Raw genomic sequence first — 12,038 nt, forward strand, 5'->3', positions numbered from 1 at the left:
AACACAACTATGTTGAGGTCAGACCCCGACAATGTCCTTCCTGATAACATGTCCACAATATATGAGACAAAGTCTTGCCATCCTCACTTCTAAGGATCATTCTATACGTCTTCCAAGACTGATTTGTTCATTCTTCTTGCAGTTCATGGAACATTTAATATTCTTCATCAATATAATAATTCAAAGCCATCAATTCTTCAGTCTTCCTTATTCATTGTTCAGCTTTCGTAGGTATATGAGGCAATTGAACATACCATGGCTTTGGTAAGGGGCACCTCTCTCCTTAAAGTGACATCTTTGCCTTTTAACACTTTAAAGAGGTCTTTCACAGCACGTATGCACAATGAAATATATCCTTTGAGTTCCTGACTACTGCTTCTCTGGGAAATTTTTGTGGATCCAAGTAAAATTAAATCCTTGACAATTTTGATCATTTCTCTGTTTATCACTGTGTTGTTTATTAGGCCGGTTGTAAGGATTTTTGTTTTCTTGATGTTGAGGTGTAATTCCTACTAAAGACTGTAGTCTTTTATCTTCACCAGGAAGTGCTTCAAGTCCTTTTCACTTTCAGCAAGTAAGGCTATATCATTTGCAGATTTCAGGTTGTTAATGAGTCTTCCTCCAATCCTGATGCTGCTTTCTTCATCACATAGTCCAGCTTCTCAGATTATTTCCTAAGCATACAGATGAAATGAGTACGGTAAAAGTACACAACCCTGATGACCTTCTTTCCTGATTTTAAACCATTCAGCTTTTGTTCTCTTCAAATGACTGCCTCCTGATGTATGTACAGATTCCACATGAGCACAATTAAGAGTTTTGAAACTCCCACTCCTTGAAATGGTGTCTATAATACATTATGAATCACACAGTGAAATGCCTTTAAGGGACATATTTTTATCTTGGCAAATGCAGAATGTTGTTGTGAAGTGCCATCAAGTCAGATTCAACTCATAGTGACCCTGACCCTGTATAGCTTCCAAGGTGCGGATAGTGGGTTTGAACTGCTGACTTTGTGGTTAGCACTCCAGTGCTTATATTGTAGTGCCACACCTGAACTCCAAATGTAGAATTATCATGATGAAATCAGTATCTATTCCTAAGATTCCCAAAGCTTTTGCTGATGTGCCTTGGAGGATTACAGTAAAGTAAAAAAGATACTGCAGAAATTCTAGAGTTCAGAAACGATTAACTCAGAAACTATTTCATAGTTTCAACATCAGCTCATACCACATTTTTCTCAATGAGGTTCCATCTTTGCAAAATTAGGTTTTCAACACTTGCCATGATAAAAGCAAGTACCACATAAAAACTGATATGAAACAGGAAGAGAAGGTAGCATCCAACCTGATTACAAAGTCTCAGAAGGTATATAATGCAAGCAGGTGCAAACAAACCATTAGCAAGTAATTATGCTTAACAATAATAGAAAAAAATACTTTTATTTCAATTTACTACATTTCACGCAATTAACACAAGCATAGCACTTTTTTTTTTTTTTTTTGCAAACCATGCAATCTCTTACAAGTTAGTTTCCTATGAATGCTATGCACATTATACCTGAAAAACATACACTATATGTAATAGCTTTCAAACAACTATTGTGTTTTTAAGACACACATACTCATTAAATTGTTAGGACTTAACTACTTATTAAATCAAAATGTTTGGCCAAAGGGTACCATCAAAAAAAACCCAAAAAACTACTGACACTTTTAAAAGGTGCCAATAGCCAAAAATGTCTGGGAACCTCTAATCTAAAAAATAAATAAATAAATAAATCTGCAAGAAAAAGAGTACAAAAAAAAAAAAAAAAAAGGAAGCTGCTTCCATGAAGATTTCAGTCTTGTAAACCCTATGGGAAAGTTCTACTTTATCCTATAGGATCACAATAGAGTCTCTATGAGTTGGAACTGATTCAACATTAACAGGTCTTGTTCTGATTTGGATGCCACTCAGACAAATTTATACATAAATGATGATGAAAACTGCTCTAGTTGAGGTATGCCCAAATGCATGAAGAATATCAGTTTTTGTCTAGTTTTAGGAAAGGCATCAAAGAAGAAATAAGGGTTTAAAGAGAAAAGCATATACAGAACTATAGGGTAACAGTCCAAAAGAAACAAGTACAAATATCATGAAAAATGGTAACGATAATTGCACAACAGTCAACACATCTTTTAGGAGAGAACAGGTAATAATGATGTAAATAATTGCTAGATTTATAAAACGTTTAATGTAAACTGCTGCTGCTGCTGCCTACCGTTCTTAACTGACTCATAGTGGCCTTAAAGGGTTTCCAAGGCTGTAAATCTTTACAGGTGTAGACAGTCCTATTTTTCTCCCTCAGCAGGTAGATTTGAACTGCTGATATTGTGGTTAGCAGCTCAATGAATAACCCACTACGGTACCAAGATTCCGTTAATGCATACTTGTTAAACAGTGTTGTCGAGTAAATTCCGACTCATAGCAACTCTGTAAAAAGTTTCTGAGGAGCGGCTGGTGAATTTGAACTGCTGACTTTGTGGTTCAAACTGATCCTGGAGTTCAGTGCATTACTGCAATTAATCCTAATAATATTGCATTGAGATAGCAATTTTATGATATGTTTTGTACAAGCAAATCACAAAACCTGATGCAATTGGCATAATTAAACTCTGTAAGTACATTAAAACCAAAAATCTAGGTTTTCAGTTGGATGCTACCTACAGTTAGAACCCTAACCTTATTCTGAGCACTGACATAAATTTAAATACTATCTTCAGTTCTTTGTGTTACGTCTGACCAGTGAACCACCAGTGTAGCAATGACAAATCTGGAAAAGCCCAGGGAAAAGCAGTCTATTCTCAAAAGAGTTGTTGATGTTGTTAGGTGCCATCGAGTCAGTACTGACTCATAACAACCTTATGAACAGCAGAACGAAACACTGCCCAATCCTGGGCCAACCTCACTACTGTTGCCACGCTTGAGTCCATAGATACTGCTACTTGGCCAATCCATCTCATTGGGGGTCTTCCTCTTTTTTTTCCTGACCCTCCACATTACCAAACATGATATCCTTCTCCAGCGACGGGTCCCTCCTGACAATATGTCCAAAGTATGAGAGACAAAGTTTGACCACCTTGGCCCCCAAGGAGCACTCTGGTTGCACTTCTTCCAAAACTGATCTATTGGTTCTTTTGGCAGCCCATGGCACTTTAAATATTCTCCTCCAACACCATAACTCAAAAGCATCAATTCTTCTATGGTCTTCCTTATTCACTGTCCAGCTTTTGCATGCATATGAAGTTATTGAAAATACCATGGCTTGGGTCAGGCGCGCCTTAGTCCTCAAGCTGACATCTTTGCTCTTCAACACTTTAAAAAGGTCTTGTGCAGCAGATTTGCCTAATGCAATACATCATTTGATTTCTTGACTGCTGCTTCCATGAGTGTTGATAGTTGATCCAAGAAGAATGAAGTCCTTGACAATTTCAATCTTTTCTCCATTGATAAGAATGTTGTTTATTGGTCCAGTGGTGAGGATTTTTGTTTTCTTTACATTGAGATGTAATCCATACTGAAGGCTGTGCTCTTTGATCTTCATCAGTAAATGTTTTAAGTCCTCTTCACTTTTCAACAAGCAAGATTGTATCATTTGCATATCGCAGGTTGCTAATGAGTCTTCCTCCAATCCTGATGCCATGTTTTTCTTCATATAGCCCACCTATCTCTTGCAGAGTGGCTTGTGGGTTGGAACCACAAACCTTAATCTAGATTAGCTAATATACACAAAGAACTAGGGAATTTATGTAGATGTATACTTGAGAACAAAGAAGACATGTAGGTTAAAGTGTCAATTAGCACTCATCCTCTTCCTTTTTTGGTTTGCTGGACCAATGAAGACCCCTGTGACTGCTGTTACTAAAAACTTGTACCAATGATTATTTGAAAAACAATCATGGTGACCCAATAGTTTTTTGCAAACCTATGGAAAAGTGAAGCTTTTACTTTTAATTTTTATATATATGATTGGCTTTGTAGAGGAGCACTGGTGGTACAGTAGGTTAAGCATTGGACTATTAACCCAAAGGTCCGTGGTTCCAACCCACAAGCCACTCTGCAAGAGATAGATGAGTCAGTCTGTTACCACAAAGATTTATAGCCTTGAAAACCCTACAGAGAAGTTCTACTCTGAGTCAGAATTGATTTGACAGCAGTGGGGTTTTTTGTGTGCTAACTGGTTTTGTTAATGTTTTTCAGACTAGGGCAGACATAGTTCTGATGACATAGTTCTTCTTTGCTGCATATGTAAACAACAACAAAGAACAGGCATCATGTTCATGAATGTTGGGAGCTATTCTAGAGAATGAACAAAGCCACTGCTGCAAAGTCTTAACTTGAGCAGGCCCCGGTCTGGGTGGTTGATGGTCACGGAATGGCTGTAAAGGCAATCGATGAATAAGGATAAAGTGTTTCTAGCTTGTGAACTAGCCCTAGAGAGAGGTGTGGAAGAGGGATGGTGAGACCAGCTGCTCTACAGCACAGGGAGTTGTGTAGGCTCCTCGAACCTGTAACTAATACTACATGACCTGTCCTCAGGTCGCCAGGAATATTTTGGCCTGTCTCAGGATAGCCAGGGATGAAATTTGACCTCACAATGAATGGCTGTAGTGAGAAAGAAGTGCCACAGATGTGGTTAGAAACAAGGATCATGAAGATGTAAGATGGTGAGACTTGGATCCAGTTTTAAGTCAGAACTGGATTCAAAGTGACCTTCACCATGCAGTCAGTGATAAAGGGAGGTTTGTCCAGCTCATCAATTTAGTAATACAGCTGGTGCAGTTGGACACAGGTCTAATTACAAAGTGGTTATCAACACTACACGGAATAGTAAAAAACAAAAACTCCTATTACTAATAAACTGTTTTATGGTCTGCTAATACTGCTAGTTCACGGCTTTTTTTTCTTAAATATACTTCATTGCCTCATATGATCATGGCAAAAGGAAGATAGTGAGAAAGAGTATATACAGTTCATGTAAAAATTAAATAATTGATAATTCTAAAATAAAAAGGACTTAGTGTCAGGATTTCCTTAAACTAATAGTATAAAATTCTAAAATGGATGGGGAACATTCTGGTCACAGGTCATATAAGGCCCACAAAATCATTTGGTCTGACCCTGCCAAGGCAACCGCAGTTCTAGCCATCACATCAGGGGTGAGTTAACAAAATCTTTGACCAAATATAGCAGGCTAATTTTTTAAGTTGATAAATTTGTATGGCCCACAAATGACATAAATTTTGACAGAAAAATGGTTCCCCATCCCTGTTCTAAAACTACTGTGATCAAACATTACATCTTTTCATAGTCACTCTAAAAGATTAGTTATCTATCATATACTCACCACACTGAAATCAAGATTATCTTCAATCCATTTTTGCCCATCTCGAAATTCATCATGAAGTCCCATGATATAAAGGGTATCCAAAGCATCTACAATAGTAGCACCCATTTGTGAACTTCCTATATTTGTAAGGAGAAAAAAATCTGTCATAAAAAAATGCCTTTATTTAAAAGGTCTAGTTTAATTTTATATAGAATAAGCACTGGATTACGAACCATAAGGTTGGTAGTTTGAGCCCACCAGCTGCTCTGCAGATGATGAGGCTTTCTGCTCTCAAAGAGATTTAAAAGCTTCGGAAACCCTAGACAGAGTCTCTATGAATGAAAACAGACTCCATGGTACTTAAAAACAGCATATATATGTTGGCTCAAAAAGAACTGCAATCCACTTGTTTACTGTAATAGATAACACACATCACTTAACAAGTTTTCCTAAAGATGGTATGTTGATGACTAACAGAAAATTAAAGGAAGTAAAAGGGTAAAAATTATTAATTGGTACTTTCTGTTAAAGAGTTAACGAGTCTTTCAGGAAGTTCCTGGAATGAACAAGAGTACCACAGAATAGAAAAGTTATGGACAATGAACAGTAACAGTCATGTTAATGTAATCAGTAAGCCATGTGGATGGTTTGCATTCCTAGAGGACAGAACAAATAAATGCACTGCTGGGGTGGGAAAGGATCCACCTACTGCACTGGTAGCTTGTGAGTCAGGCTGCTAACCTCAAGGTCAGCAGTTCAAAACTACCAGCAGTTCTATGAGAGAAAGATGAGGCTTTTTGCTCCCATAAAGATTTATAGCCTCAGAAACCCCATACAGGGGTTGCTATGAGTCGGAACCAACTCCACGGCACACCACAACCACCACTCCCTGTTAGTTATTCTTTTACTATACCGCTAGATTTGTTTTGCTAGTCTTTTATCTAGAGTTTTTACAGTTATATTTATTAGTGAGGTTGGCCTGTTCGCTTGTTTTATGCTAATATTCCAACATTTTTTGTTGTTAAGTGCAGTAGAGTGGGTTCTGACACATAGCTACCCTGTATAGGGTTTCCGAGGAGCACCTGGTGGATCTGAACAGCCGATCTAGTGTTTAGCAGTCCAGTGTTTATAGCCCCACACCACAACCTATGGTTTTGAAGCTGATTTTTTTAGTGGGAGAGGTAAAGGAGAGAGAGAGGCTATTTATAGGTAAAGCAAGTTTGCAGAGAGTTCTTATCATGGATGGATACTGAATATGGTTAAATGATTTTTTTTTTTCCATTCACTGAGATAAAGTCCTGAATTATATATACTAATTGATAACATTAATATATTAATTAGTATAACTCAGGACTTTATAATTAAAGTGTCAATAAAGAAACTTGAAACCAACCATATAGTCATGAGATAAACCCCACTTGGTCTTGATGTTTTATTCTTTTTATATACTGCTCTAGTAGTGTAGAGGTTATACAGCAGGCTGTGAGCCTCAGGGTCAGCAGTTCGAAAGTACCAGTTATTCTGTGGAAGAAAGATGAAGCTTTCTGCTCCAGTAAAGATTTACAGCCTCGGAAACCCTGTACAGGGTTGCTATGAGTCAGAACCGATTCCACGGCACATAACAACAACATACAAAACCAACAGCCAACATCACTCTCAATAGAGAGAACTTAAAGCCTTCCCTCTGTGAATAGGAACAAGATGAGGGTGCCCTTTATCACCATTCTGATTCAATAATTGTGTTGGAAGTCTTAGCCAGAGCTATAAAGCAAGAATGGGAAATGAAAGGCATCCAAATTGGCAAAGAAAAAGTAAAATTCACTATTAGCAAATGATATGATCCTATACATAGAAAATCCCAAAGACTCAGAAAAAAAAAAAAAACACCTACTGGAATTTATTATTAGATTTAGCAATGTGGCAGGGTACAAGATAACATACAAAAACCAATCGGCAGCGATGAGGACATGAAGAGTGAGTGCTGGCAGCCAGGATGCAGGCTTGCAGAATGTGCCCTTTGGTTGTTTAAATTATTTTCTATTCCTGAGTGTTTTTGTGTACATCTCCCCACCCCCCCAAAATAAAACACAGAGGAAATGGAAGCAAATACAGCTGAATGATGATGCACAGAGATTATAATCATTGCTATGAAACAATGTTGTAAAGCTGATGTTTTCCCATGTAAACTATCACTCAGTTCACAATAAAAAAGATTTTTAAATCAATCGAATTCCTCTATGTTAATAATGACAGAGCTGAAAAGGAAATTAGGAAAGCAATACCATTTACAATAGCTAGCCAAAGGATGAAATACTTAGAATAAATCTGACCAGAGAATCAAAAGACCTATTCAAAGAAAACTACAAACAGTACAAAAAATTTACTACACAGCCACAGTGGTCATAACAGCCTTGTATTGATACACTGAAAGATATATAAATCAATAGAAAAGAATTGAGAACCCAGAAGTATATCCATCCACATATAGTCAACTAATTGATCTTTGACAAAGGGCCAAATATATTAAATGGGAAAGAGAAATCTCTTCAAACAAATGGTGCTGACAAACAGTAAATCGATTTGCAAAAGAATGAAACAAGACCCATTATCTCACACCATATACAGAAACTAACTCAACATGGATTAAAGAACTAAAAGTAAACATCAGAACTTTAAAGATCATATTGATAACTAGGGACAAACCTAAGAGCCTTAATACATAGCATACATACACTATCAAACATTGGAAAAACACACAAACAACAGAAGACAAAATAAATGACTGGGACATACTAAAAATCAGAAACTTATCTGCATCAAAAGATTTCACCAAAAGAGTAAAAAGGGAGCCCACAGACTAAGAAAAAAATTTTTGCAACGACGTATCAGACAAGGGACTAATCTCTAAAATTTATAGGAAACAACAAGAAAAATGCAAATAATCCAATTAAAAGATGGGTCCAGGACATGAACAGGCACCTCATTAAGGAATACATTCAGGCAGCCTGTTGGCTGCCTGAAACATTCATAAAAGAAGAAACATTCACGATCATTAGCCATCAAAGCAACAATGATGTATCATCTCACTCCAGCATTAACACCGTAGTTTAAAAAAGCAGAGGACAACAAATACTGGCGAGGTGTGGAGAGATTGGGACATTCCTACATTGCTGGTGGGACTGTAAAATGGCTCAACCACTCTGGAAAATCATATGGAGCTTCCTCAGGAAGTTGGAAATAGAAATACCTTGTTGTTGTTGAGTGCTATCAAGTTGATTCCGACCCAAAGTAACCCTGCATAGGTTACCAAGGAGCAGCTGGTGAACTTGAACCGCCAACCTTGCAGCTCAAAACAACTTTGCAGTCCACTGCATTAACCCACAGCACCACACTAGAGCTCCAGAAATACCTTATGATCCAGCAATTCCTCTACCTAGTATATATCCACAAAAAATGCGAGCCAGAACACAAGTAGATATATGTACACCAATGTTCAATGCAGCACTATTCACAATAGCAAAAAGATGAAGACAGCCTAAGTGCCCATTAATGGCAGAATGAACAAACAAACTGGTACATAAACACTGGAACACGATGCTACCTTAAAGAATAATGATGAAGCTCATGACATGGATGAACCCTGAGGACATTATGCTGAGTGCAATTAGTCACAAAAGGACAAATATTATTGCAAAGACCATTATTGCAAAAGGTTAAAAAAAAAAAGATTTCCATACCAAAACAAAAATTCCTTGATGGTTACCAGGAGTGGGATGCAGGACACAGTAATTTACAGGTTAGGTGATAGACGTATGATAGCCCTGGTGACAGGGAGGGCAATGTACAAGGAGAAGGAGGGCAATACACAAGAAAGTTGAGGGGGAATAAGAAAGTATGAGAAGACTTAGGGAGATATCCATGGGATAGAGGTAAACAGTAACGTATACACAACCTTGGAACAACAGGACTCTGTGATATAGTGATAGAGACATAGTCTGAATGTGCAAAGGGGGGAAAGAATATTAAGGGGCTTGGACTGTCTTGTGGATGTTGGTTTATCCTGCCTACTATTGTAAAATAGACATTTAAGTAGGATAGAAAGGAATATTGGAAAATATTAATACAGAAAGCGTGTAAGCCCATTTTGAGCCTATAGTTGATTGAATTACCTAAAAGGGGATATTAGAATTTGCCCAGGGAAATAGCCTTCTTATTTAAACCTTGTGGAGTATGGAATCCTGAGCCCCATCCAGAACTTTCTGAGGTGTAATATTCCCAAAAGAAAAAACATGCAGACCAACCTACAACAACTAGAGGAACAAATGATACTTCTTGAAAGAAAGACTAGCAAAGAAGAAAAAAAAAAGCACAATGTTTGGCTGTGACAACATCAAGCCAGTTGTCTGCCTTGGAGCCATCAAGGCAAGAAATATCAGCCCATCAAGTTAAACCCCCTTTGAAGACTGAAACTCTAAGAACACACAAGCAGTCTTGTATGCATGCTAGTGAGTGGAACTAGAGGAAATGTAGCAATGAAAATATGGGCTGAGTTTGGCCATGTTCCATAAGAACTTGTTGACCTTGAGATGAGAGAGAGAAGAGGAAGGGTTGGCTGGTATGAAGTTTAGGGAGATGTGAGAACTCCCAAGCCCATGGACACTGACCTAGCTACTGGGGGCTAGAGTTGAGAGTAAAGCAGCCAGCTGGTCTGAAGTGAGAAGAGGCATGTGAGAACTCCCTAACTTGCAGCTAGTACCCATTTGATCTAGCTTGGATGGCTAGTTGATCAGAACTGGACCAGATGAAGATAAAGAAGTTTGACACAGGGAACAAGTGTAAATTGCTACAATTTGATGAACTGGACCTTTGCTTATGGATGTAGTTGCTAAAAACTCCAACAAAAAGGGAAGGGATTCTTCGTAACAATGATCAAGCTTGCCTCCTCAGGACACTGTGTTGATAGGGATGGGCAACTTAGACAGTGGCTATCAAAATGGGGGGCTATAAAGGCACAAGTCCTGGTGTAGCACTGTGAGTTAATGTGCTGGTCTGCAAGGTCAGTTTGAACTGCAAGGCCAGTGTGGTTCAAGCCGCTCCTCGGAAACCCTACACAGGGTCACTATGAGTCAGAACTGATTCAATGGCACACAACAACAACAACAACATAAAGGCATGAAGTGGCTGGCTTACAAGCTTTCATGAGTGTGTTATTTCAGAACACAGGTGCTAAGGAAGAATCCCCACTGAATAGATTTCCTTTTGTCCAGATGGGTCTAGTGAAAGGGAATAGGGGGACAATGAGGACAGGATTTTATGATTCAATTGTGAATACTTTTATCAGGACTAATTGTGATGGTCAACACTCTAATTGTAGAAGATTAATAACTAAACTGGGGGCAGGGGAGTAGTTAATCTTTCATTTCAAGAACGGAGGACCCTAGGACTATCAAGAAGGAAGAGCATGAATGGATCTTGGGCTCCTAAACCGAAAAGTGGCAAGAGCAGAGACAGTGGCAGAGGTGATGGCATAGAGCGATAAGAGCAGCTGAGGACTCTAAGCCAATGGAATGAGAAATACAGTGTTCCTTCAGGCAGGAGGCTGGCTTGTAAAATGTGCCCTTTGGACATTTAAACAAATACTATTTCCTATGTGGAATGTGTACATCAAAAAAAAGGGGGGGATGAATAGAGGTAAATATTTATATACTGAAGGTATATAAAGGGGACTGTAACCACTGCAATGAAACAAAGTATGATTTGTTGAATGTAAAACTGATGACCTGCCCTGTAAGCTTCCACTCAATTTACAATAAAGCCATTAAAAAAAAAAAAAGGAAGACTATATCATACTCATGGATAGGAAGACTTAACACTGAAAATGACAACACTATCCAAAGCAATCTATAGATATAATGCAATTCAAATCCTGAGTCCAGTGTCATTCCAGAACTAAATGGAATTGATAGAGACCTTGATAAACAAAGCATTACTTAAGAAAAACAACCAAATTGGAGACCTCTCACTTCCTGGTCTCAAAATCTATTATGTAGATGGGTCAAAACAGCCTGGTACAGGTACAAAGACAGATACATAGACAGGTTGAATAGAATTGAAAACCCAGCAGTAAATTCATCCACAGACAGTCAAAAGATCTTTGACAAAGGGCAAAGTCTCAAATAAGGAAGAGATAGTGTCTTCAACAAATGGTGATGATAAAACTAGAAATACATTCACTGAAAAATGAAAACAAACCAATATACAAAAACAAACTCAATATGGATTTAAAACTTACAACTATAAGATCATCAATGAAAAAATAGGAACAAACTCAGGGGCTCCAATACATGTCATAAATGTAACAAACATCAAACATTACTAAGAACACACAAACAACAGAAGATAAAATGAATGATGGGGGCCTATTAAAAATTAAACTTTTACGTGCATCAAAAGATTTCGCCAAAAGAGTATAAAGAGAGCCCATAGACTGGGGAAAAAGTTTTCTGCAATGATATCAGAAAAGGGACTAATTTCTAAGATGTATAGAAAATTACAACACTTATAAAAGGAAAATCCAATTTTAAAATGGGCAGAAGACATGAAAAGACAGCTCAACAACTGTTGAGATTCAGATGGCCGACTAACAAATGAAGAAATGTCTGTGATC

The 12,038-nt window shown here is 37.9% G+C and overlaps 1 protein-coding gene across 1 annotated transcript in view; it reads right to left on the minus strand.

Annotated features, from left to right (window-relative positions):
* Nucleotides 1-12,038, minus strand: part of MAN1A2 (mannosidase, alpha, class 1A, member 2) — a gene marked incomplete at its 3' end in the record, with an annotated part of 132,907 nt that overhangs the window by 97,174 nt on the left and 23,695 nt on the right. Inside the window, exon 3 of the mRNA XM_006877930.1 lies at nucleotides 5,390-5,508. Within this exon, the coding sequence (XP_006877992.1) occupies nucleotides 5,390-5,508 (119 nt within the window). The remainder of the gene's footprint in view (nucleotides 1-5,389; nucleotides 5,509-12,038) is intronic.

Source organism: Chrysochloris asiatica, unplaced genomic scaffold, assembly GCF_000296735.1.
Source record: "Chrysochloris asiatica unplaced genomic scaffold, ChrAsi1.0 scaffold00677, whole genome shotgun sequence".
NCBI lineage: Eukaryota > Metazoa > Chordata > Mammalia > Afrosoricida > Chrysochloridae > Chrysochloris > Chrysochloris asiatica.